This window comes from Lentinus tigrinus (genome assembly GCF_003813185.1).
Source record: "Lentinus tigrinus ALCF2SS1-7 unplaced genomic scaffold L226scaffold_5, whole genome shotgun sequence".
NCBI classification, from domain to species: domain Eukaryota; kingdom Fungi; phylum Basidiomycota; class Agaricomycetes; order Polyporales; family Polyporaceae; genus Lentinus; species Lentinus tigrinus.
In genome coordinates this window covers 677,640-697,986 of record NW_027137914.1, presented here as the reverse complement: position 1 = coordinate 697,986, position 20,347 = coordinate 677,640, and the positions used below count along the sequence as shown (strand labels likewise).

General features: G+C 57.7%; 7 protein-coding genes across 7 annotated transcripts; 4 read left to right on the top strand and 3 right to left on the bottom strand.

The window, feature by feature from the left end:
- Positions 1-701: 701 nt before the first annotated feature.
- Positions 702-1,346, bottom strand: L226DRAFT_531659 (uncharacterized protein). Its single transcript, XM_067680120.1, has 2 exons — positions 781-1,346; positions 702-729 (listed from the first exon to the last, which is right to left on the bottom strand). Exon 1 carries the CDS (start codon positions 1,280-1,282, stop codon positions 875-877), a length of 408 nt encoding a protein of 135 aa, XP_067538883.1. The 5' UTR covers positions 1,283-1,346; the 3' UTR covers positions 702-729; positions 781-874.
- A 108-nt stretch (positions 1,347-1,454) lies between these two features.
- L226DRAFT_481036 (uncharacterized protein) lies at positions 1,455-3,617 on the top strand. Its single transcript, XM_067676915.1, has 8 exons — positions 1,455-2,012; positions 2,081-2,208; positions 2,262-2,342; positions 2,397-2,650; positions 2,709-2,724; positions 2,783-2,940; positions 3,003-3,063; positions 3,121-3,617. Exons 1-8 carry the CDS (start codon positions 1,871-1,873, stop codon positions 3,445-3,447), a joined length of 1,167 nt encoding a protein of 388 aa, XP_067538882.1. The 5' UTR covers positions 1,455-1,870; the 3' UTR covers positions 3,448-3,617.
- Positions 3,618-5,246: 1,629 nt separating this feature from the next.
- Positions 5,247-6,273, top strand: L226DRAFT_457375 (6-phosphogluconate dehydrogenase C-terminal domain-like protein; the record flags this gene model as incomplete). The annotated part of the gene is made up of 3 exons (XM_067675363.1): positions 5,247-5,804; positions 5,859-5,904; positions 5,963-6,273. The coding sequence occupies 3 exons, from the start codon at positions 5,247-5,249 to the stop codon at positions 6,271-6,273; spliced, it is 915 nt and encodes a 304-aa protein (XP_067538881.1).
- A 455-nt stretch (positions 6,274-6,728) lies between these two features.
- On the top strand, positions 6,729-8,339 carry L226DRAFT_610251 (uncharacterized protein; the record flags this gene model as incomplete). Its single annotated transcript, XM_067686137.1, has 1 exon — positions 6,729-8,339. One exon carries the CDS (start codon positions 6,729-6,731, stop codon positions 8,337-8,339), a length of 1,611 nt encoding a protein of 536 aa, XP_067538880.1.
- Positions 8,340-10,463: 2,124 nt separating this feature from the next.
- Positions 10,464-11,309, bottom strand: L226DRAFT_288956 (uncharacterized protein). Its single transcript, XM_067673611.1, has 2 exons — positions 11,207-11,309; positions 10,464-11,158 (listed from the first exon to the last, which is right to left on the bottom strand). The coding sequence occupies exons 1-2, from the start codon at positions 11,273-11,275 to the stop codon at positions 10,757-10,759; spliced, it is 471 nt and encodes a 156-aa protein (XP_067538879.1). The 5' UTR covers positions 11,276-11,309; the 3' UTR covers positions 10,464-10,756.
- A 521-nt stretch (positions 11,310-11,830) lies between these two features.
- On the bottom strand, positions 11,831-13,026 carry L226DRAFT_288922 (uncharacterized protein). Its single transcript, XM_067673610.1, has 2 exons — positions 12,557-13,026; positions 11,831-12,472 (listed from the first exon to the last, which is right to left on the bottom strand). The coding sequence occupies exons 1-2, from the start codon at positions 12,836-12,838 to the stop codon at positions 12,077-12,079; spliced, it is 678 nt and encodes a 225-aa protein (XP_067538878.1). The 5' UTR covers positions 12,839-13,026; the 3' UTR covers positions 11,831-12,076.
- A 1,414-nt stretch (positions 13,027-14,440) lies between these two features.
- L226DRAFT_456929 (uncharacterized protein) lies at positions 14,441-16,113 on the top strand (the record flags this gene model as incomplete). The annotated part of the gene is made up of 4 exons (XM_067675336.1): positions 14,441-14,514; positions 14,575-14,611; positions 14,670-15,358; positions 15,408-16,113. The coding sequence occupies 4 exons, from the start codon at positions 14,441-14,443 to the stop codon at positions 16,111-16,113; spliced, it is 1,506 nt and encodes a 501-aa protein (XP_067538877.1).
- Between the last annotated feature and the right edge of the window lie 4,234 nt (positions 16,114-20,347).

Below are 20,347 nucleotides of genomic sequence, written 5' to 3'. Positions count from 1 at the left end.
CGAGTAGAAAAGTACTGTAAGCTGAGAATGAAACGTAAAGATAACAATTGTAAGTAAACGAAACAATCGCTAACTAAGAGTGGCCGTCACAGGGGAATGGTCCATCTACATATAATATAGGCTGGTGTAGAAACCATGCTCTAATCTTTGGGCTTGCAATGCTCTCGTCGAATCCAAGCCTAAGGTAAGGACCCAGAGTGATAGATACCTGGGTGTTAGATGATAAGATTAGATGTGCTACCTACGGTGACGATGAACCCCCCGTTCTCTTGGGAGTCTCCTTGGACACATGCTGCCAGAATACGTGAACCCAAGGTATCTATAAGTCGACCCATCTCACAGTGTATGATGTGTAGAATAACTTCTGTGTACACCAGTTGAGGTTATGTTTGCGAATATTTACACACTTTGATGGCCGTGATGGCCGAGTCGATCTAGATACGCAAAAACCCCCTCCTGCGCGAGGACGAGAGAACCCGCAAACGTTCTTACCATCTCAGTTGTCTCTGCTACTGATGTCTAATGTACATGTAAGACGATGAGCCGGTGGGACAAACGGGGCGAGCGGGAGAGAGGCGCAAAGACAAACCCCAGCCTATATTATATATAGATATATTGTCGCAGTATGGTACAGATCCGATACAAATACAGATGTGACTATGTACTCGTACACAACAGATCGATATACCGCCGAACGCGCTGCCATCTCGTCATCACTCGACAGAGGTCCTGTAAAAAAGATCAGACAAGCGATATAGGCAGGAAGCGAAAATTTCGTACCTGTGCTTGGTTCACTTTGTGACGAATCTATCATCAAGGAGCATGAACACAAGCAGGACGTCAAAGGGGGTGGAATGCGCCAGCCTGAGGAGCACTAGTGCTTGAGGGATACAGCGCGTGCGCCAGCGTCGACGCCCTTGTAGCGGTGGAGATCAACCACAAGCACATAGAGTAGCGAGACGTGTATCAAGTCAAAGACGCAGGCTCCAGTGGATAGCAGCAAAGACGGATGACTTACCCCTTGGCTATTGACGTACAATGCGATCGTTTCTCTCATGGGGTGCCGCCTTGCTTGCTCTGCAGTCAGATCTGGGCAAAGAAGCCTGAGAGGCTTTGAGGTGAGTGACAAGTGCCGAGAAGATGGGACGCGAGGTCGCGAGGGCAAGACGCGGGTGCGGGGCCTCAGGGAAGAATGATCAGGATGAGTGGCGACCATGTTGATAGAAGTCCAGCTGTTTAGGCGTGAAGGCGCGAAGCACCAAACAGAGATGAAGAACGCCATTTTATGCTACTCAGAAAGCCTGGCCAGAGAGACATCTGCGACGAGCCAAGAGTTGACGGTAGAGGATGACGGTGCGAAGTCAAGCCATCGAACAGGCACGGCCGCTCCGGGGCGGTCGGCGCGAGCGCCAATGGCGTTCAGAGGCATTCCGAGACAAGCTGCATTCGCTATAGTACCTAGCAACAACGTACACGCAGACGCACATCCTGCGCACGACTCCAAACGGTGCAACGACAGCCTCTCAGACCGCCCCAGGTGCCCAGGACGCCTCGGACATCCATCCCGAGACAACGCGAGGTCATCTCGGGTCCTCTCCGTTTATCTCTGACATACCTCCCGACAGACCCTCCTCACGCAGTGATTGTAGTCGCGGTCGTCAGGCAACAGTTGTCGAAAGCAGGAGCGGTACCGCCACCGCGCCGATCGACTACATATCGCGGTCAACAGTCGCCGGTGATCATTATGAGCGCCCTCGGTGCCTCTTCTAGCATTTGCCGACCTTGAGGCGTTTACACCTCTTCCTTCTGTCCCGCCATCTTCAACTTTCACTTGTCGGCCGTCTTCTCCGCCGTCTGTCTCATAACCAACATGCGCCTAGCCATCCCGCTGGCATCCACTCTTTTCGCGACTACACCAGTCTTCGCAGCCTACAACCTTGTCAAGGAGTACTCGGGCACCAACTTCTTCGACGGATGGGAGTTCTATGGAAACTATGACAATCTTACCAACGGTACGTGCCCAACGCTTCTTGAAGTTTGAACAGGGACCAGCCTGAGACAAGCGCAAAACACTTGGTAGGCGATGTCACATATGTCGATCAGGCGAACGCAACCTCGTCCAAGCTCGCGTATGTGAACGACGCGGGACACGCCGTTATCAAGGTCGATGATACCAGCTTTGTTCCCTACAACTACAAGCGCAACTCGGTGCGTTCATAACGCATTGCCGGAGCGTGCCCGTACTGATTTCTGGCTCGCAGGTCAGGATTGAAACCAAGGACTACTTCCCTCTCGGTACCGTGCTTCTTTTCGACGCAACTCACCTCCCCTTCGGCTGCTCGGTGAGTCGCAAGACTTGACTCCCCATTTTCCCTTGTATTTATTCGATTGTTTAGGTTTGGCCGAGTTTCTGGACCAAGGGACCTAACTGGCCCGACGGCGGTGAAATTGACATTATCGAGGCTGTCAACCTCATGCCCGCCAACCAGATGGCCATCCATACCTTGTCTGGCTGCACGCAATCTGGAACGGACTGCTCCCAGGGCGCTGGCTGCACCGTCGGTGAGAAGGCCGACAACAGTTACGGCTCTGCCTTCGCTTCCGCAGGCGGTGGAGTATGGGCTACGCAGTTTGATACAACCGGCATTAAGTGCGTGTCTTTTCTCTCTGATTCTTGGCGCGAGACTCACGTTACCCGATTCCCGTAGCATCTGGTTCTGGAGCGTACGTGTATGCCCGCCGTCCCTTCAGGGGAGTTGCTAACGTCAAGGATTCCCTGTAGCGCAAGGATGTCCCTTCGGACGTCACCAGCGCCACCAACTCGGTAGACCCCTCTTCTTGGGGCACACCTTCGGCCCAGTACAGCACGTCTTCTTGCGATGTCAGCAAGTTCTTCACGCCCCAGCAGCTGGTCATCAATATCGCGCTCTGTGGTGACTGGTGCGTGTATCGACGATGCTCTCCTTCGTCCACACAAGCTGACAGACGTTCCGCTCGTGTAGGGCTGGCTTGCCCAATGTATACCAACAGACTTGTGGCGGAGATGGCTCCCAAACCGCCTGCGTGAGTGCGACCACGTCATGTACCTCGCGTGCAGTTCTCTGACACTTGCCATTCCAGTACCTCGACAACGTCATCAACAACGGTACCAACTACGCCGATGCGTTCTTCGAGATCAACTACGTGAAGGCCTTTTCCTCCTCCTCGGACACCCTTGTCGCTACCGTGTCTGCCGGCACTACGGTTCTCGCGACCGCCACGCCTGAGAGCACCTCTGCCGCTGGCACTGGTACGGTCTCCGGCTCGGCAGCTGCCAGCAGCTCCACAGGCAGCGGTAGTGGCAGCGACAGCAGCAGTGGCTCCAACGGCGCTGTGATCAACACACGTAACTACGTTGCCGTCGCTGCTGCGGGTCTGCTATCGCTCTTCACTTGGGCGATGATATAAGGGATGATATATACCAGGAATTCCGAGTTTGTTCAGGACCTTTGGGACATCAGACAGATGCCCGTGCATGAGTGGAGTGCAGACTATCCGTTTGATACGTTATTGTCACTGTGTTTGACTAGTTCTGTTGTCAGCAGTCAAGCCATATATTTTTGAATCACACCACTGCCATGTGTGCATGCTGACTTTTGAGCTCGCAGGGAACAAGGAGCGGGAGTCTTCGCGCCGTGGCAACCAGACGCCAGAAGTGCCTGAGATTGTGGCGATAAATGCCTGGCGCCAGCTAAAGACCACGCATACAACTACATGACTTCCCAGAGTATCTGATCAATATCTCCCTTGAGACCCCCGACAACGGGTGGACGGGGTTGACAACGCGCACGCCACATTGCGAAAGACCCAGGCTTCAACACCTCGTCGCCGTGCTCGTGGCGGTGTCGTGTACAAGGTTGTACCTCACCTCTCGCCTCGCATACATGTGCTGATCCGCAGAAGTTCTTTTGTTTAGGCTGTGCTGCGACGTATAAAATGCGCGGTTGTCCACGTCAACACTTCCGCATCCTTCACAATTCTCAATCAAGACGCAGTCCACTCTGTCCTGCTCCCTTGCCACTCAGGGTCTCCGCCCCTGACCCTCACTTCTCTGAACATGTCCGACTCTACCTTCTCTCACATACACGACGACGGCGACTTCGTCACTAGCACAGCTGTGGTAATGCCATCCTGGGTTCACGAGGATGCGCCCGCGCCTTGGCGGGTTACTCAAGAACATTTCCTTTGTCCCCGTACACCAGTCGAGGAGCCGAGCTCTCCGATGGATGCTGTCGCCATGCTCTATCCCGACATGCGGTCGAGCCCTCCTCCTCTTGACCTCAGTTGGGGCGTTCCGAGCTACCATGCACCAATCGATCCGGGCCCTGTTACTGCCCCGCCTTCTCGGACGCAATACTCTCTTGAAGCGCCACCTAATGGTATCTGTCCCAAACTTCTCGAGCACAGCAAGCGTCGGCGCCGTACAGGTGAGACTGCCGCGAGTGTCGCGTGCAAGAAACCGCGATGGACTATGGGCGCGGATGCACACGCAGAGAATTCGCAGACTACTACAGAGAACTCTCCCGTGCTCCACGCCTCCTCGGATCGTGAGCGCGTCTCCTTTGCGGACTCTGGCGCAGAACTTCAGCCTCACGAGGATGTCCGAGTCACATCCCTCGGTCGCGCCCACCTCAAAGAAATGGACTATCTCGACTGTGGACTGGAAGACCAGCTGTCATCCGAACCGGCATCAAGCGACGCTGTTGCGGATCGTCCTCCAGATCCAGCATCACTGCTCGAGCTCTTCGCTTGTTTGCAGGATGTCGCCACTTTGTTGTCTCCCGCATCCTCCTCGCAGTAATCAGGAAAGGTTCGCGTTGACACTTTCATGTATTTGACTCGTTGAGACTGTACAGTGATTTGAAGTAGGTAACTGGGCCAATGCTGATTTCTCCCTACGCCGCCTCATCGCTGAGACAGTTGTGTGAGCGAGCTGAGCCAAATAAAGTGCACCGGACCGTGTTGTATTGGCCATAGACCGGTGCTCTCACGATATATAGCACCACCGATTCGCCATCGCCATGCTCTATCATGTTCGGCCGCCCGCGATTACTCGGCATGTCGCCCGTATCAGAGCTCCTGTCGCCACTTGTGCAGCGACGGTCATCGCACGAGGACTCCTTTTGGGACCATACACCGATTCAGCAGTTCTATCAGTCAGGTTGTGCATCCCATCGCTCCAACTTACTCGCGCACTGTTTGCTACCATGTCCTCCTCTCCCCCGACGATCGCGATCATCGCGCCTGGAGCGATGGGCGCTGCAGTCGCCCACAAGTTCACAAAGTCAGGCTGCACCGTCCTGACGACCCTCGAGGGCCGCTCGCCTGCATCCGTCGAACGGGCCAAGGCTGCCGGGATGGAAGATGCGCCACTCAACGTTATCGCCCAACGTGCGGCATGGGTCCTAAGCATCCTCCCGCCTAGCTCTGCTCTCTCGTTCGCGGAGCAGTTCAAGAAGGCGTACGATGAAGCCAGCCCGAACGCTAAGCTCGCGTTCGTCGACTGCAACGCCGTGAGCCCAGAGACCGCGAAGCGCGTCGCGCGCGTCTTCGACGGCAGTGCGGTCCGCTTCGTGGATGCGGGCATCGTTGGCGGGCCGCCGACGGACAACTACGATCCCGCATTCTACGCGTCCACGGAGCCAGGCGACTCGAACTTGCTGGATGAGTTTATCGCTCTCGGGAAGTGGGGACTGAGGGTAGTGCCTCTGCGAGGAGAAGGCGCAGGCGTTGGGGACGCCAGCGCCCTCAAGATGTCGTACGCTGTAAGGCAACTTCCTACTTGGAGAACCGCATACAGATCGCTGATCCAGCTATAGGGCATGACCAAGGGCTTCATCGGTCTGACCACCACGATGATCCTCGGTGAGCTGGAGCACCACACCCTAGGAGACTCTGGCTGACTGTCCTCGTCCCTCCGCAGCTGCACACAAGTCGTCCCCAGCGACGGCCCAGGCACTCATGCATGAGCTGCAATATTCGCAGCCCGCCTTTCTGGAGCGTATCACGCGAAGCGTTCCTGGTATGCTTCCGAAGGCGTACCGGTGGGTAGGCGAGATGGAGGAGATCTCGTCCTTCGTTCGGGACGGTCTCGGAGAAGGAGAAGCACGCGTCCATCATGGATTTGCGCACCTCTACGACCGTATAGAGAAGTCATTGCCCGATGGTGAAGACGTTGCTGTGCTGAAGAAGTTCGTGGAAGACGCGAAAGCAGTGATCCGCGACGGGAAGTAGTACTGCTTGGCATGTACTTGTGCTTGTATTATACGCGTATTCCGACGCATACTCCACTGTAGAACGACTCAGTCGAGACGTGGCTCGTTTGCCTAATTGGTCGAGTAATGGTTCCAGTGGCGGGCGGTGCGTAAGAGCTCCCTAGCAAGTGGGCCACTGGAGACCAAATCGGATGTGTGGGCGCATAGCTGTGTGCCCAACGCCTCGTCGTGAGAAGGAAATACATGTCCTTGCCCCGCATTTGGGTATGATACTGGCTGTTATTCGTAAAGATCCTTCGAGAGGCTGGCTGTGCATTGGGGCTATGGCTTTAGCGTGTCCTCGTCCTCTTCTCTCGCGCTTGGGTTTCCGTAAGTGAACTCGTGCAAGCAGCCGCGCGCACATCCACACCAGTCGGAGGCGACGACTCTCCGAGTCATCTGTTCCGAAGTGCATGTTTATAAATGCCCCCAAACATGCTACCTTCTCGCCACACCTATCCTCGCCACAGTTTCCCACCTCTGTTGTTCTCCGACCCTCCGCCATACCACCGAACCACACCGACTCAACTTGGGCAAATCATCCTGCCCGTGATGTACAACGGCGCCACAGATGTCCGTTATTGTGTGGAGGTAACTCAGCCTCTTACAGAAGAAGACCTACAAGTACTACGCCTTCCCTATGTCGACGAATTCGCTAGTTCGTCTGACAACGGCTTCCAGGCACAGGAAGTTGCCGCCACTTACCTTGAGACCTATCAAGGCAGACAAGCATTGAGTGTACACCAGCTCCTCTCCACCGATGTGCTGTTTCCCTACCCCCGACAGCCTACAAACGACATCTCTATGCTGTCGTTGTTGTTCAGTGACGATGCTGGTCCATCCGACGTCCTGGTCAACCATGCTCAGGATCCGCTGTCCAACGGATCTGGCGACGTACCCACATTCAAGCACATCTCGCCTCTGATGCTCACACTTCCCGAGATACCGTCAGACACACGAAGCCCCAAGATGGGGGCCTCGACCTCTACGGCGGGTGTAGAGAAGATCACCGCCCGCGGTTCTAAACGAACCCGATCCTCCGCCGAGTTGTCGAGCGATTCGGACAACCGTGCGCCCAAGAGGATGCGTCCGACGGTCAGTCGTCCCGTGGACAACGAAATGGCGATCCCTGCCATAGCGCTTCACGGTGGGGCACCGAGCGATGCGCAGCGGACTAGGAAACACGATCCGTCCAGTGCGGATCGCATGGAGCTGCCTAGTCCCCTCTCAGACGCGACTGACGAACAGTCGTCGATCTTGGAAGAGCCTCCGGCGGCCGCACGGCGCAAGTTGAGGAACTCACGTCTCAAGTCAGCTCGTGACGAGTACGATGAAGCCGAGTGGAAGCCGCCATACTCGGCCGGGCACAAGCCCAAACGCGCGCGGCGTTCAAAGAGGGCGCAAACTGCGTCGAGCCTAGCGGAGGAGGAGCCGCCTGCTCATCCGCGAACTGCCAGGAGAGGCGAAAAGCTCGCGTGTCCCGTCCCTGGTTGCTCGGAAAAGCATACAAGAGCTGGCGACCTCGAGCGCCACGTGCGGTTCGTCGACAAGCCCCACCATCTGCAGGTGCAGGTTTACTGCACGAACGACGTCCACCCACCGGAGAAGCAGAGCCGGCTGGACAACCTGGTACCCCGCCACATGCAGAAGGGAAAATGCATGGAAATGAAGGGCTGGCGAAAGTTCATCCAGAAAGCCGTCAAGGAAGGCAAGATCGCTGAGCGCCCACATCTGGACGCTCAAAAGGTCTTTGCGAAACGGACGTACGCGAAGTGTGTGCTGCACTGTCGCAAGGATCCGCGGTATGAGGTGCTGAGCCATGAAGTCTGCAAAGAGTTGAACTTCAAGTCTCCGGAGAAGCTTGAGCAGCATCTCGCAGAGGAGACCGAGCTCATATTCCGCTGCCAATGCTGCAAGGTTTCGCGGACATCCTGGGCCGACGGTGTAGACAACTTCGGTTGTTGGGAGTGGGACGAAGATCAGCAAACGCTCAAGAGGAAGAGCGTCTCGACCACTACAAGTGGTGGGGGATGCCTGGATCAATGATCCATGAATTCGGGGATGTGTCCCCCAGAGATATCTTCGTCACTTGGTGGCGACACCGCAGGCTGCGGTAGTTGCGGACGCGCAGCACCCGTCGATGGAATAACCGCTCGCATCCCAGAGTTTGAAGTACTCGCACTCTGTTCCGTGTTGATTCTCATGGAGCATTTTGTGCCAGTTGATCTTCCCACTGGACATTTGTTGGACTGTGACCTGTCAGTGTATCCCGATGTTAGTCCTCAAGTTGCTGTAACCATGGCCTTACGCAATCCATTATTGTGACGGTCACTTCGTGAAACGTCGTGAATTCTGCGTCGATCGTCATTCATGCGCTCGACTTTCGATGGTTCGTCCTCGGGGAGGACAATTGAACTTGTGAGGCGCCACGTTCGGCGTCGGCCGGAACTCAAGCGCTCGCAGGCCTAGGCGGGTGTCCCTCGTTTAGAACACTGCCAACAGACTCCGACGACCATTGGCTTGCACTTACCTTGAACTTCATGGCATTTCAAGCTAACTGCGCGTAAGGACAACGCAGTTCGAAGCCACATCGCTTTCATGTGGCGACGAAATTAATCCGGGAAGGCTGTCAAGCGACATGAGGGTTCCGAGTAGCCCCATAGTCAGTTTACCTCTTAGGTGAGTACGTCGAGCATATCATGGAGATCGCGTGAATTGACATTGCTGATATACAGCATATTTTCTCGTAGCTATTCAGGATACATTACATACCGGTTGTCCCAACCATCTCGTGTAATCAGTCACCAGTCACTCCTTGCATGCGCTATGATCACCACCGATTCCCAACGATAGCTTTCTCTTCCCTTGCCACCGTCTGCGCCTCCGCACTAAGCCTCTCTCTCTCTCTTCTCCGGTCCAGGACACCACCTAGATCGCCTCCAATGTCGTTCGAAGACGCTGTTACGCACAGTTCGTACACATCTTGTCGCTCACGATGACAGCACCATGACTGACGGGATAGTACGCAGGGTTGATGCCATCGTGAACTTCGGGACCATCTCCGACTCTGAGAATATTTCGGAGAATATTTCGGAGAACACGAGAAACGGTCATGCCGGAAGGTCCTCGTGACATGCGTCAACATCCTGTAATCGCATATATGCTGTCTTGACGTTCTTTTCGCTGCCCACACATCACCTTCGCATCGCGCCGTCAAGGGGCCTCCGTGCTGGCCGACCAAACGAATGCGAACACGAACACGAAGTAGGTCCAGGTCGGCCCAATTCCGCTCACACAGGAACAGCGGCTCGACCTCTCCCACAGCGGCACGTTGTGGCGAGATGGTAGTAGTCGAGGTGATTTCGAACGACGATGTGGCCGGTGGCCTCAAGGCTCGTGTCACGCGCCGCCGGGTCCACCATGCTCGATGCCAACCGAGTTCCTTCCTCGCGTCCGAGTCGGAGGCAGAGGTCAGTCACCGCCTGTTCGCATTCGTGACTGTGGCGGCGCCCTAACCCTGCTCGCAAGTTCTGTGCAGCGATCTGCTCCTGTGGCTCGCGGCTAGCCATGGCTTCTTCCACTTCCCTGTTGCAACAAATGGGGCGTGGACGTCACTGGCGGTCCGCCTTCCGATCCTTGGGGCTTCGCTGCCTTCGATTTGCTTTCGCACATCGGGAGTTATACACACGCAGAACTTGCTAGTAATTACTGGCTACATCGAAGACCGCGGTGAGCATAATCACAAATCTATTCTTTTAGTCTGTTCTATCAGATGAATAAAATAAATGCGTGGCGATAAGCTATGCTGGAAAGACACCTGGAGGTGTTCTCACAGACACGCAGAACACAGCGGGAACTTCGTGGTCCCATCTGAGTCGCGCGCGAGCTCGAGCGGCTGTGGGAAGCCACCTCGGTATCGCGATATGGAAGCACGCTGGAGAAGACGGGAAGCGACCCCTTGGAAGACAAAATCACCACATACGGCGCGAACCGGGATCGACTCGCTCGTCAGCACAGTCGTCATCGATGGGCCCGCGCGAACATGTACTCGATACAAGGCGAGCTACCATCCCTTTCCGGGCGTGGCCTGTATCCGCCCCTTATAGCAGGAGACGGAAGGCGCATGTGCGCCCCAGTTTCGTCAATGCACGCACAGTGCGTACGACGCACGTGCACGATACAGTATGAGTACGACATCGTTGCCCCACGAGCCAGCGAAGCACCGGAGAAGGTGGAGAGACGCCTCGTCGCGTTCCCAGCACCGATGTGTCTCCACTCCGTCCTCCTTCTGGCCAGCGCCCGCGCGCCGCCCGATAGCCTCAAGTACGACTCGCGAGAGGCACAGGACTCCTCAACGGCCTTGGAGACCCTCCGCGAGGCTATCCTCAAGGTCCACAACAGCAAGACCCAAACACAATAGCTATGTGCAATTGTGTCCGGCCCCGGGGCTGGGCACTGTGGCGTCACGTTTTGAACTCAAGCTCGAAAGCCCGAGCGTCCGCCCGGCGCCGCGCGCCCCATATTGCCCCCTCCGAGTCGCTGCCAGCGCCACCGTCAGAGCGGGCGAGCTTGTAACGCGTATCGGGGAACCCACTAGCTCGATATGTCCAGGCGGCTCCAGATAGGAGACCCGGCGCCCTGGTCATGGCGGGTCTTGTCTGAACTTTCCTGAGCTGAGCCGCCGGCTCCGTGGAGGCAGACTGGCTTGCTTTCCCGGCTTGGAACCTGGTCACTCGGAGGATGGGCGAGCTCGGCGCTGGAGCTTGCTTGGCCGCTGGAGGTGAGGGCGGCGTTCCGATGGGTACGCATGCGCGTATGGTGTCCAGTATGCCATCTTGAGGACTAATGGAGAGGAACAAGGAGACCTAGGGCGGGTTAGCTAGTCCGAATGTCATATATCATCGCTAGCTTACTACTAGGGTTTGTACTTGTACTTGCAAGTCAACGCACATTCCTTGTACAAAGTTGCGGAGTACACGCATGGGCCCGATGCTTCGGGAAGTTGCAGGCTGGAGTAATGATGATAGCGTAGTGAACGAGATTTGGACTGACCTGGCACCTGTCTCTATTAGTATGTAGACGGTAGACGGTGACCAATCCAAGTTGCATTGACTCGCTCGTGATGAGAATCGAAAACCAAAACCGAATGAATTGAGATGATAGCACGGATTTACGACCAACACCTGACCCCAAAACATAATGCATAATGATGGCCTGTCCCGACTGAGTCGGGAACGGTCGTACGTGCCCCGTCTGCGAACATGATATGTAGACACATCGGTGACAGAAAACAGTCTTGGAGCAAGGCTAGTCAGCCGCTCTCGTAAGTCTCTTTCCAAGGGCCCATATAATGCTCTTCAGCAGAGGGCCGAAGTGCCGAGGCTGGATGCCCAAAGCCGAGTTCCTGAGCGACATTGACGCGAACGCTGGAATGGCGCCACAGAAGCGCAGTCTAACGTACATACCTGATCCTGGGGGTGTCCGATGACGTCTTGCGATATGCTACACACACGCACAGCGGCGACTGTGCGAAGGTTTCGCTGTTCAAGCTACGACGTCAGCATAAGCAGGAACGCCCCGCGTCTGTTCTAGGACTTGGATAAAGCACAGTGCCGGCAATACCACCGCTAGGCTCGGACTGAAGGCGGCGTTGAAGGCATTGCAATTACGCACAATACTTCCGCTGAGAGGGAAGAACGCTTCTCCTGAACAGTCAAAGTGTGTAAATCAACTGTATGGACGGTCGGGAAGGCCAGCCCTGGAAGTTACATTGCACACGGAGATCACGATCCATACCGCAAGCGCGTGCCGGACGCACGCGTCTCTCCCGCTTCATGAAGACTCGCGGCCGTTCTCAAGGCCTCCAGAAGCCGATGCGCGGGGCAGGGGCAGCCCTGTCGAAGGCATCCCTTCGCGCGGTCAGGCCGCAGGGGAGAATGAGCGAGAACGGGCTGGCACCTCGGGTGAGGGGCGTTGCGCACGAGAGCGGTTTCTCGACGCCTATTCTTGGACGGACGTCCGACGAGGGCAGCCGGATATCCCAGCTCGTGCAGGGTGCGACGGTGATGAAAGAGGATCGGCATGGCTGTTGGGCTGCGGGCATGGGGCCCCCGGGCAGCAGCGCCTGCTGCGCGAGCCCATCTGATATGAGTTACATACGCCTGCGGTTGCCGGTTCTGCTGCAGACGTATATCGTGTTACTGTTACTGCATGCACCGGATTATTACGTCGTGCCTGGCATGAGATTCGCCGCCGGCACTCACCTGGGGGATGAACCGAGAATTTATCGCGGGGCAAGCGCAATATGGGCACCGAACGGTATACATTGGCATCGGCCCGCGTGGAAGGACTATGGCGTCCGAGCGTCCGAGGGATGCAGGAGAATGAACCGGCGAAGGTGGGAGATGGGAGGCGGAGCGGAGGAGGGTATAATTACCGAGGGACACAGCGCCGATAGACACCGAGGGCAATTTTCCGAATAGGCATGCAGGAACCAAGCGTGGGCGGGCCGAGGGGGGGGGGGTGGAGAGACCATCGTGCAACATTAATCGCTGCAGCCTCCAGCGGCGACGGGGAGCACGAGTGCATTGTCAACGCTGCAGATGCAGATAGCGGTGCGTATGGAGCGGTAAGGTGAGGAGCCGTGTGGCGGGATACAGGACCATATGAAACGCGGGCGCGATAAACAAGGTTTACAGCCAGAACTCTACTTTCGAGGGGCGCGATGCACATGCGCGCCAGGCTGACATGTGCGACGTCGTGCGGTGACACATTCTCGCATTAGGCTGAGCCCTGCACATATGGCCACTTGGCGGACCCGGGAGAGAGGACGGGTTGTCAATGGGACACTTTTTGGGAGACGGTGAGAACGGGCGGAAAAGCACGGCGTTAGATTGGCTCGACCTTGAATTGAGCCGTCTGCCTAGCCGTCAATGACGGCTCTCACGGGCATCCCTCAAGATATCTGGAAAGAAAGCTAGCGGGCTAGATCGAGTCTAGGGACCGCCGCGCTTGGGCAGACACTGGGGATGGAGTGACTAAACTCGACGTGAGGGAGGATCCGGCCGCACTGGCCCCAAGGCCACAGCGGAGGCAACACTGACGCGCTGACGGGGCGAGGGTGGTGTGTGACCCGGAGGAGGAGGAAAGGATGGGTATGTGCATAGCATAGCCAGGATAGCGCGGACATGGGACCCCCAAGCGCTCGGACATTCTGTGCGTGCAGGGCCCAAGAAAATGCTTCCGGATGGAGGAAGGGGCAGGAAGGACGGGAAAATGACGTGAGGAAGGGCCGAGCTTTGAGAGGCATGCAGCGATCCGGGGTCGCTCCAAAGAGAAGAGTGACAGGGAAAATTCAGGGCGTTACTGTCCTCGAGCTCTCTGCCGGCGTTCAGTCGGATTTTCGCCGTCGGTCTGCTGCTCAGGTGCAGAGTAGGTGAGACTCGAGGCGCGGCGAAGGGCGGTACGATGGGACGTCCGACTCGCCGTGCGTTCGCAAGGATCCGCTGAGGACGGGGAGACGGCGGTGGCGCCTGCACCGCCTGTGGCGTCCTCCGCTACGGCCGTCGAGCACTGAGGCTGCGCCTGGGCCCGCGTCTGGGCGAGAGCTGGCTGAGCACCTGCGAATGCGCACTCTTGCGAAGCTCTCGCGGGGGCTTGTGCGGAAGATAGCGCGAGTGATGCAGCCCAGTGCAGTCATGAGAATGGAAGGTGATGCGCACATGCAGACGCTGCACGTTCCGGAAGACTCAGTGAGCACAGTCACGCCTGCCATACCGGGCCACCCTCCTGCAGGCCATTCAATCGATCCGGGGCGTCCGACGGGGTGGCAATGGCGCCTGCGGGGCTCGTGTCTCGCAGCTCGCAGCCTGCCCACGACGGCGCCCGCGCACGCTGCTGCAGCGACGACGACCGCCGCGGCGACAGCGGCAGACAATAGAACAGCATGGGGATGGGGACGGGAGCGAGGACAACGACTGAGGCGGTTGCTGGGATTGGTCACTCCAACAGGCGCCGGGCGAGGGCCGGTGGGCCAGTTGTGGTCAGGGCAGCTCTCTTCTCCCTCCGCCGTCCTTCACGCCATCGTTGCGGCCCTAACCGCCCCTCCTCCTTGTCCTCATACCACCACCATCCCCGCGCCGCTCGCCATGCACCGCGCATCTCCCTCCTCCTCTTCCTCGACGGCCTCGTCCTCGTCGTCCACACATAGAGCACGCAAGCGGTATGCACCACCCCCGCTCCCACCACCTCGTCCTCGTCGGGCTTACACCACCCTCTCCAGACACCTTACCCGAGACCAGCTCTTGAAGAGTCTGCAGGTGTGTCCTCTATTCGTATCCATTTCCATCCTCGCCCTTGACGCGTTGGGCCTTCTAGCTACTCGGCCCTCTGAGCGCTCCACTACCCGCCGAGCTCCCACCGTCCCCTCCCGCGTCCCGCGAGTCGTCCCCCACCCCTACTCTCAAGCGTCGACACGACCCCGATCCAGAGTCGACCTCGAGCAAGCGACAGCGCACCTCTTCTGTCTCCTCATCCTCACGGCCACCCCTTCCGTCGCGTCCCGTACCACCCCCCGCCGCCTCCGCGTCCAGGCACGAACCCGCAGAAGATGGCGAGGTACGAGAAGACCCTGCTCCGGCTCCCACCTTCACCCCGATAGCTCTTCCCGCCTCCTTCCCCGTTCGCCGACCACGCCGCGGCAACAACACGCCCTCCAGCGAGTGGGATACAGTATACGAGAAGTGCTTCGCCAACGCGCGCATGCTCAAGTACTCGGCATATGCGCGTGTCGCTGCAGCACATCCACCCACCTCCAAGGACTTCAAGGCACTCCGTGTCCCACCCGCCCCAAGCTCTGGCTACGCGCAGCACAGCTTGCTCATGGCCCGTCTAGAACTCGTCGACTCTCTCCTCCACTTCATATACGGTCTCTGGTGCAAGGAGTATGGCGTCCGGACGTGCTATCGGGCATCGTGGCGAACGGTGGACGATGCTATCAGCAAGACGGAGGCGAAGTGGCATGCGGAGAGTAACGATGAGCGTGAGAAGGCTTTCGTAGGGCTGATGTAAGTGCATCTTCTTGTTCGACGACGCTGTCACTCTAACCCCTTGCAGCCAATTGCTACAAGCATTCATCTACGGACGAAAACTGCGTTACCAGATGAAGGAGGTTGACCAGGCCAACGATCGGATGATATGGCGTCTCAGACTGCTGAACGAGCAGGAGAAGAAGAAGAAAGCCGCGGAGGCCAATGCCAATGCCGCATCGCCAAGGATGCTACCCTCTCCCGCCGCAAGCTCGAGCAGTTCCAACTCCACTCCTTTAGGAGGTCATGGGACCGCATCTCCCAACAACGCACCTTCTACTGCTCCCGCCCAACCCCAGTCTGCCGCAACGTCATCCGACATTCCGCCCCCGCATATTACCCACCCAGTGAACTACGGGTTTGTCTGGGAGAACAAGTCTCAGAGTGGTGGTCTCCGCGCAGCATTGGATCGTATTGATCGCTCTCAAGCCACCTTCAGCCTGCCGGTGTTGTTCAAGCACTTCCCACGAACGTTCGCGCGGGTGGTCAACACGTCCTTGTCTCCCCAAGACGAGCACGAACCAGACTTCCAGGACGATGAGTGCGAACTTTTCTGGCCTGGACAAGTCATCACGGGCGAGGGACTCGGCTGGGTATGCCTCATGGGCATGTCCATGGTGAAGGAGTTCGGGAGAGATTATGGATACGAGGGCATCCACGGTGTCGTTCAGCGGATGAGCGGCGAGGCGGACCTCGGGTATATCGAGCCGCGTCTCGTCGAACACCATCGCTAGGGAAGTACCCGCCGTCTCCCCATGCGGCTGACTACTCGTCCATCTCTCCTCCAGCTTCTGGTCGCGCGCACATCACCCCGGAGTCATCACTACGGCTACCGTTCGGTGTTCAGCATCGCCGTCTGACTCAGAAACCCGGGGCGCCCTTGTGCACTTGGGGCCGCGCCTCTCCCCCTCTTGCAGTGACCAGTCCACTGTGTATCCCTATCTATGGTCCCTGACGTCGGGCTCCAGAGAGACCCTCTGTGATTGAGCTGAGACGTCAGGGTGCGTCGCACCCGCCGTCGCTCTGCACGATCATGGCCTCCCCGGTGTATCCTCTATTGCTCCCAGTTCCTCGTCTCCAGCCGCTTGTATACTATTGCCCTCCGTCCCAGGCTGCAACATCAATACCTCTCTCTGTCGCCGCGTCCCCTCATCAAAGTGTAGTTTCTCGCTTGTACGACCAATGTCTCCTTGCTATCCGCTGTCGCCACAAAAGCACGCATCATCCGCCGCCCCATCGACGACGCTGACCAGGCGTCGCGAGGGCGGGCACGGGCCTACCATCCATCATCATATCCATCTGCTCGCATTTTCATCAACATTCCCCCCTACATCATCGCATCTCTCTGCTAGTCTCCCTCGTCTATCTCTCGCAGGACTCCCGTGTTAGCTTTCGGTGCCGGATTGGTCGGAACGATTCCCCATCATCATCATCCTCCCCATACTCATCATCGTCCCTCGTCATCCCCATCTCTCTCTCCTCGCTTGCTTCGACCTCGCTGTTCAGCTCGGATTGCGGCTGCCCTGCGCCATATCCCCCTACCTCTGTTGTTGTCGCCCTGCATTTCCGCCATCTCATACGTCTAGTATACCGCATTTATTCCCTAATCTTTGCATACTTATACGAGTACCCGCCTACCATCGGCGCACATCGTTGCTCCTTCACCCTCGCTACGCACCGCACCTCCTCGCACCGCGTCTCCGGTCCCCTCGAGTCCCGAGTCCTCGCGCACAGCCTAGGGCGCGCACGGACAGCTCGCAGCCCGCGCCGCTGTCACCATGGTCCACCGCCTGACGCCAAGCCGCTATGGAGCTGGCCCAGCTTCTGGCCCTAGGCGGCGACTTTCGAGCCCTGGGACTGGGACGGGACGCATGTGTGCAGGTGCCGCGTTTGCACATCGCGGATCGCTCCACGTCCGGGTAGTCCGGGCGGATCCTCCGTCGGTCCTGTATATTGTGTTGCGTCCTGTGGCACTTGTGGCATTGCGTTCATCGTTCGGCCGTCTTTCTTCTTTTGTTACAGATTGCAGATACGACATGTACGCGCTGTAGCGCATACGGTTAGATACGTTGTTCTGCCGCATACCTGTGTCATTGTGGTCCCGCGGACGACCTGTTGCTGGTTTTATTTAAACGTTCACGTCGTGTAGTAGTCGGAATACAGGATGGGCTGGAGTCTCCTCGGATTCTCGGATTTTCCTCTGGATTGCTGCTCGTGTGTGGTGTGATTGTGCGACTTCCGGTGTCTGCAGGGCTGTTAGCTGCATGCGGATGCACATGCGTGGCAAGAGCTGGCTACGGTAGGTTTTCGCTCAGCCTCAGTCTTTTGCTTCCGGGGGTACCTGCGCCGCGTTCGCGTGGTGAGGCGAATTCGGTGCTCTCCCGATCGTCTCTTCGCGCTTCCGCGCCGTGGCTCCGGGTGCGTGGCCCTGCGCGAATTCGAACGCGAATCGATCGAGATGCTCGTCGCCCAGACTGTCACTCAGCGGCGTGCGGCAGATGGCATGTGCATATCCCATCGGCGTCCCGCTGGTCAGCGCGACCTCCTCAACCACAGATCGACAAGTTGAGACGGCGGACATCATCTGTTGTTGCTGTAACCTGTTGCTGTTGCTGTAAGCTCGACGATTGCCCTTTGAAGCATGTCAAGGGCCCAAAGCCTCCCCCGCGCCGTCACGCTGTTGCCGCAATCTGATACTGACAGCCTGCCAAGGTCAGTGCTCCCTGCGGTTGGTTGCGCCGACGGTTGCAGCTGTACCGCATGTGGAACCCGGCGGCCGGTCATGGCAGAGGTATCTCGGAGATGGCCATTTCATTTCAAGTAGTATCAGCAGCTGGCGCAAGGGTCACAGGGACGGCCAATGCCATCCACACGAGTCGACTCTGTGCAACGGCTTCTGGTGCTGCGAGACATGGTCGCATGGCGCGCGGGGCCGCCGCAACTCGAGTACATATCTGCGGCGACGTCGGGAGCATGCACGTATCACGTCGACGTCGGATTGAGGCACGCGCTTGAGAGCTTTGTGCGTCGACCGGCCAACTATCACGGTAGAACGCAGGATCCCTTCCCTGTCACTGTCGAGCCAAGCTCTCACACGGTTTCATGCATGCAATTTCGCATTGGCAATCACCGCGGCTTGATGCACTCGCTGCCATATGCATCCATGCAACTGCTGCGGGACCTCCTATGTATGTGCCCGGCAGAGCCCAGACTTGGGCAGGACTCAGAGGTGTTGGTTGGGAACGGTGACGGTGTACATGTCCCATACAGTATATTGCCTGCGCGACAGTTGCGTAGCTGCTATAGCGCGCCGGTCACGTAACATCTTCGATGGCAATGTACACGGCCCATACGGCAACGCTGCCCGCAGACAGAAGGCTCCACAGGCATTGCCCCAACTCGCAACCCGCGACTGAGGCCAGTACCCTGCATGCATGCTCCCGGGCGCGAGGCGAGGCGGCTCGTCTCGTCTCGTCTCGTCTCGTCTCTGTACTCCTCCCGTCGGATACGTGCAGATGCAGATCCCGGGAACAATGCAACCAGATGGCAGACAGAGACTGTTCCGATCGAAAGGATCACTCGCGCGCAGATGCCCAGGGAGGTGCCGGCCGGGGCACAATGCAGGTATCGTCGCCCGTGCCGTCATGTCTGCCGGGTGCCGCCACCTCCAGCGTCGCGCATCGCGCATCGCGATCGCTTTCCATATGTCGCGCCGCGCATCTCGCATGCCGCGCCGCTGGCCCGACCTCGCGTTGGAGCTATTGAGTGCGAGATGCAAGATATATCGCGCGATAGTGCGAATCCAGAAAACAATTGAAAGACTGACCCATGTCCACAGCGTAGGAGAGGTGTAGGGCACGCCAGAACGGTGATGGTCCGTGCGCGCAGTCTGGTGTCTGAGATCTGGAGTGCGGAAGGCCGAGGATCCCGAGTGCAGAGATCCCGCTCTATCCTCCCAGCTGCAGCCATAGAAGTTAGGCAAAAGTACCTGAGTGCCGAAAAAGTGCTCACCTACGCCACGTTCCTCCCGGACGCGTCATTCAGAACTTTGGAGCTTGTTGAGTTCCCGCAATCGAACGTGCCTGCGGGTGGTTGGGGACGCGGAGCTAAGTATGCGATCTCGGTCAGGCGAATGCTGCCGGTTGGCGTTGTGGCCTCGGAATGCACGAGACTTGTGTTTGAGACGACCCGGGGAGCGAGAGCCTCACTTCGTCCAACGGGCGAAAACCCGGAGAGTAGGATGCGCATGACATCAGGTACGTACGCGTCTGTGCCAGCATCATATGTATAGCCCCCGCCAGGTCGGGGCCGCAGTATCTGAGTCCGCGAATACCTCGCACCGCGGGATTGGCTCGGGCCCTGTTCGCGAAGGGGCAGAAGGGGACAGAAGCTGGGGCCCAACATAGAACACATACCACAAAGGAATTCGAGAGGAAGGAGGGGATCCCCGGGAAGCATCTCCACGTCCGCGCGGTCGTTCTGCAAGTTTGTCGGAGAATCCGACGTCTAGCGGTAGGCTCAAGGTTTGTGTTCGCTTAGGCGAGAGCTCCTGACCAGACACCACAGACGGTCCCGGTGACGATGCTTGTGACCGAGAGGATGGACGGATGGGGATTGCGCGGCGGGCGATTGATTGGAGAGACGGAAAGCGCAGGGCACGTTGGTCGGGATGACCACTGAGAGGGCGCGGGAGTAATACCGCTCTCTTGCTCGCTCGGATTCTCATGGATGGCGGCTCCGCGTTGGGCTGTATGGAACCGAAAATGTGCGTTCTCGCGTCATTACGAAGAGGCTTCGGATCCATACCATACCCGAAGGTCAATTCTCACCTGCAGAAGGATCTATGCGAGTTGCTGTCGGGATTTGCGGATTCAGCACACCAATGTCAAACGAAGGATGATACAAACAGAGCAATACGCAGCGTTGAGAGACATTGCCATAAGCAGACATATGGGTTACATGGTGGTG

Bases quoted from the DNA above. Each gene is read 5' to 3' on its own strand.
- L226DRAFT_531659 (XM_067680120.1), bottom strand. From the start codon at position 1,282: ATGGCGTTCTTCATCTCTGTTTGGTGCTTCGCGCCTTCACGCCTAAAC.
- L226DRAFT_288922 (XM_067673610.1), bottom strand. From the start codon at position 12,838: ATGTTGCACGATGGTCTCTCCACCCCCCCCCCCTCGGCCCGCCCACGC. The intron at 12,473-12,556 runs GTGAGTGCCGGC...ATACGTCTGCAG, and splicing joins ATTCTCGGTTCATCCCCCAG to CAGAACCGGCAACCGCAGGC.
- L226DRAFT_288956 (XM_067673611.1), bottom strand. From the start codon at position 11,275: ATGCGTGTACTCCGCAACTTTGTACAAGGAATGTGCGTTGACTTGCAA. The intron at 11,159-11,206 runs GTAAGCTAGCGA...AACCCGCCCTAG, and splicing joins TACAAGTACAAACCCTAGTA to GTCTCCTTGTTCCTCTCCAT.
- L226DRAFT_481036 (XM_067676915.1), top strand. From the start codon at position 1,871: ATGCGCCTAGCCATCCCGCTGGCATCCACTCTTTTCGCGACTACACCA. The intron at 2,343-2,396 runs GTGAGTCGCAAG...TCGATTGTTTAG, and splicing joins ACCTCCCCTTCGGCTGCTCG to GTTTGGCCGAGTTTCTGGAC. The intron at 2,941-3,002 runs GTGCGTGTATCG...CCGCTCGTGTAG, and splicing joins ATCGCGCTCTGTGGTGACTG to GGCTGGCTTGCCCAATGTAT.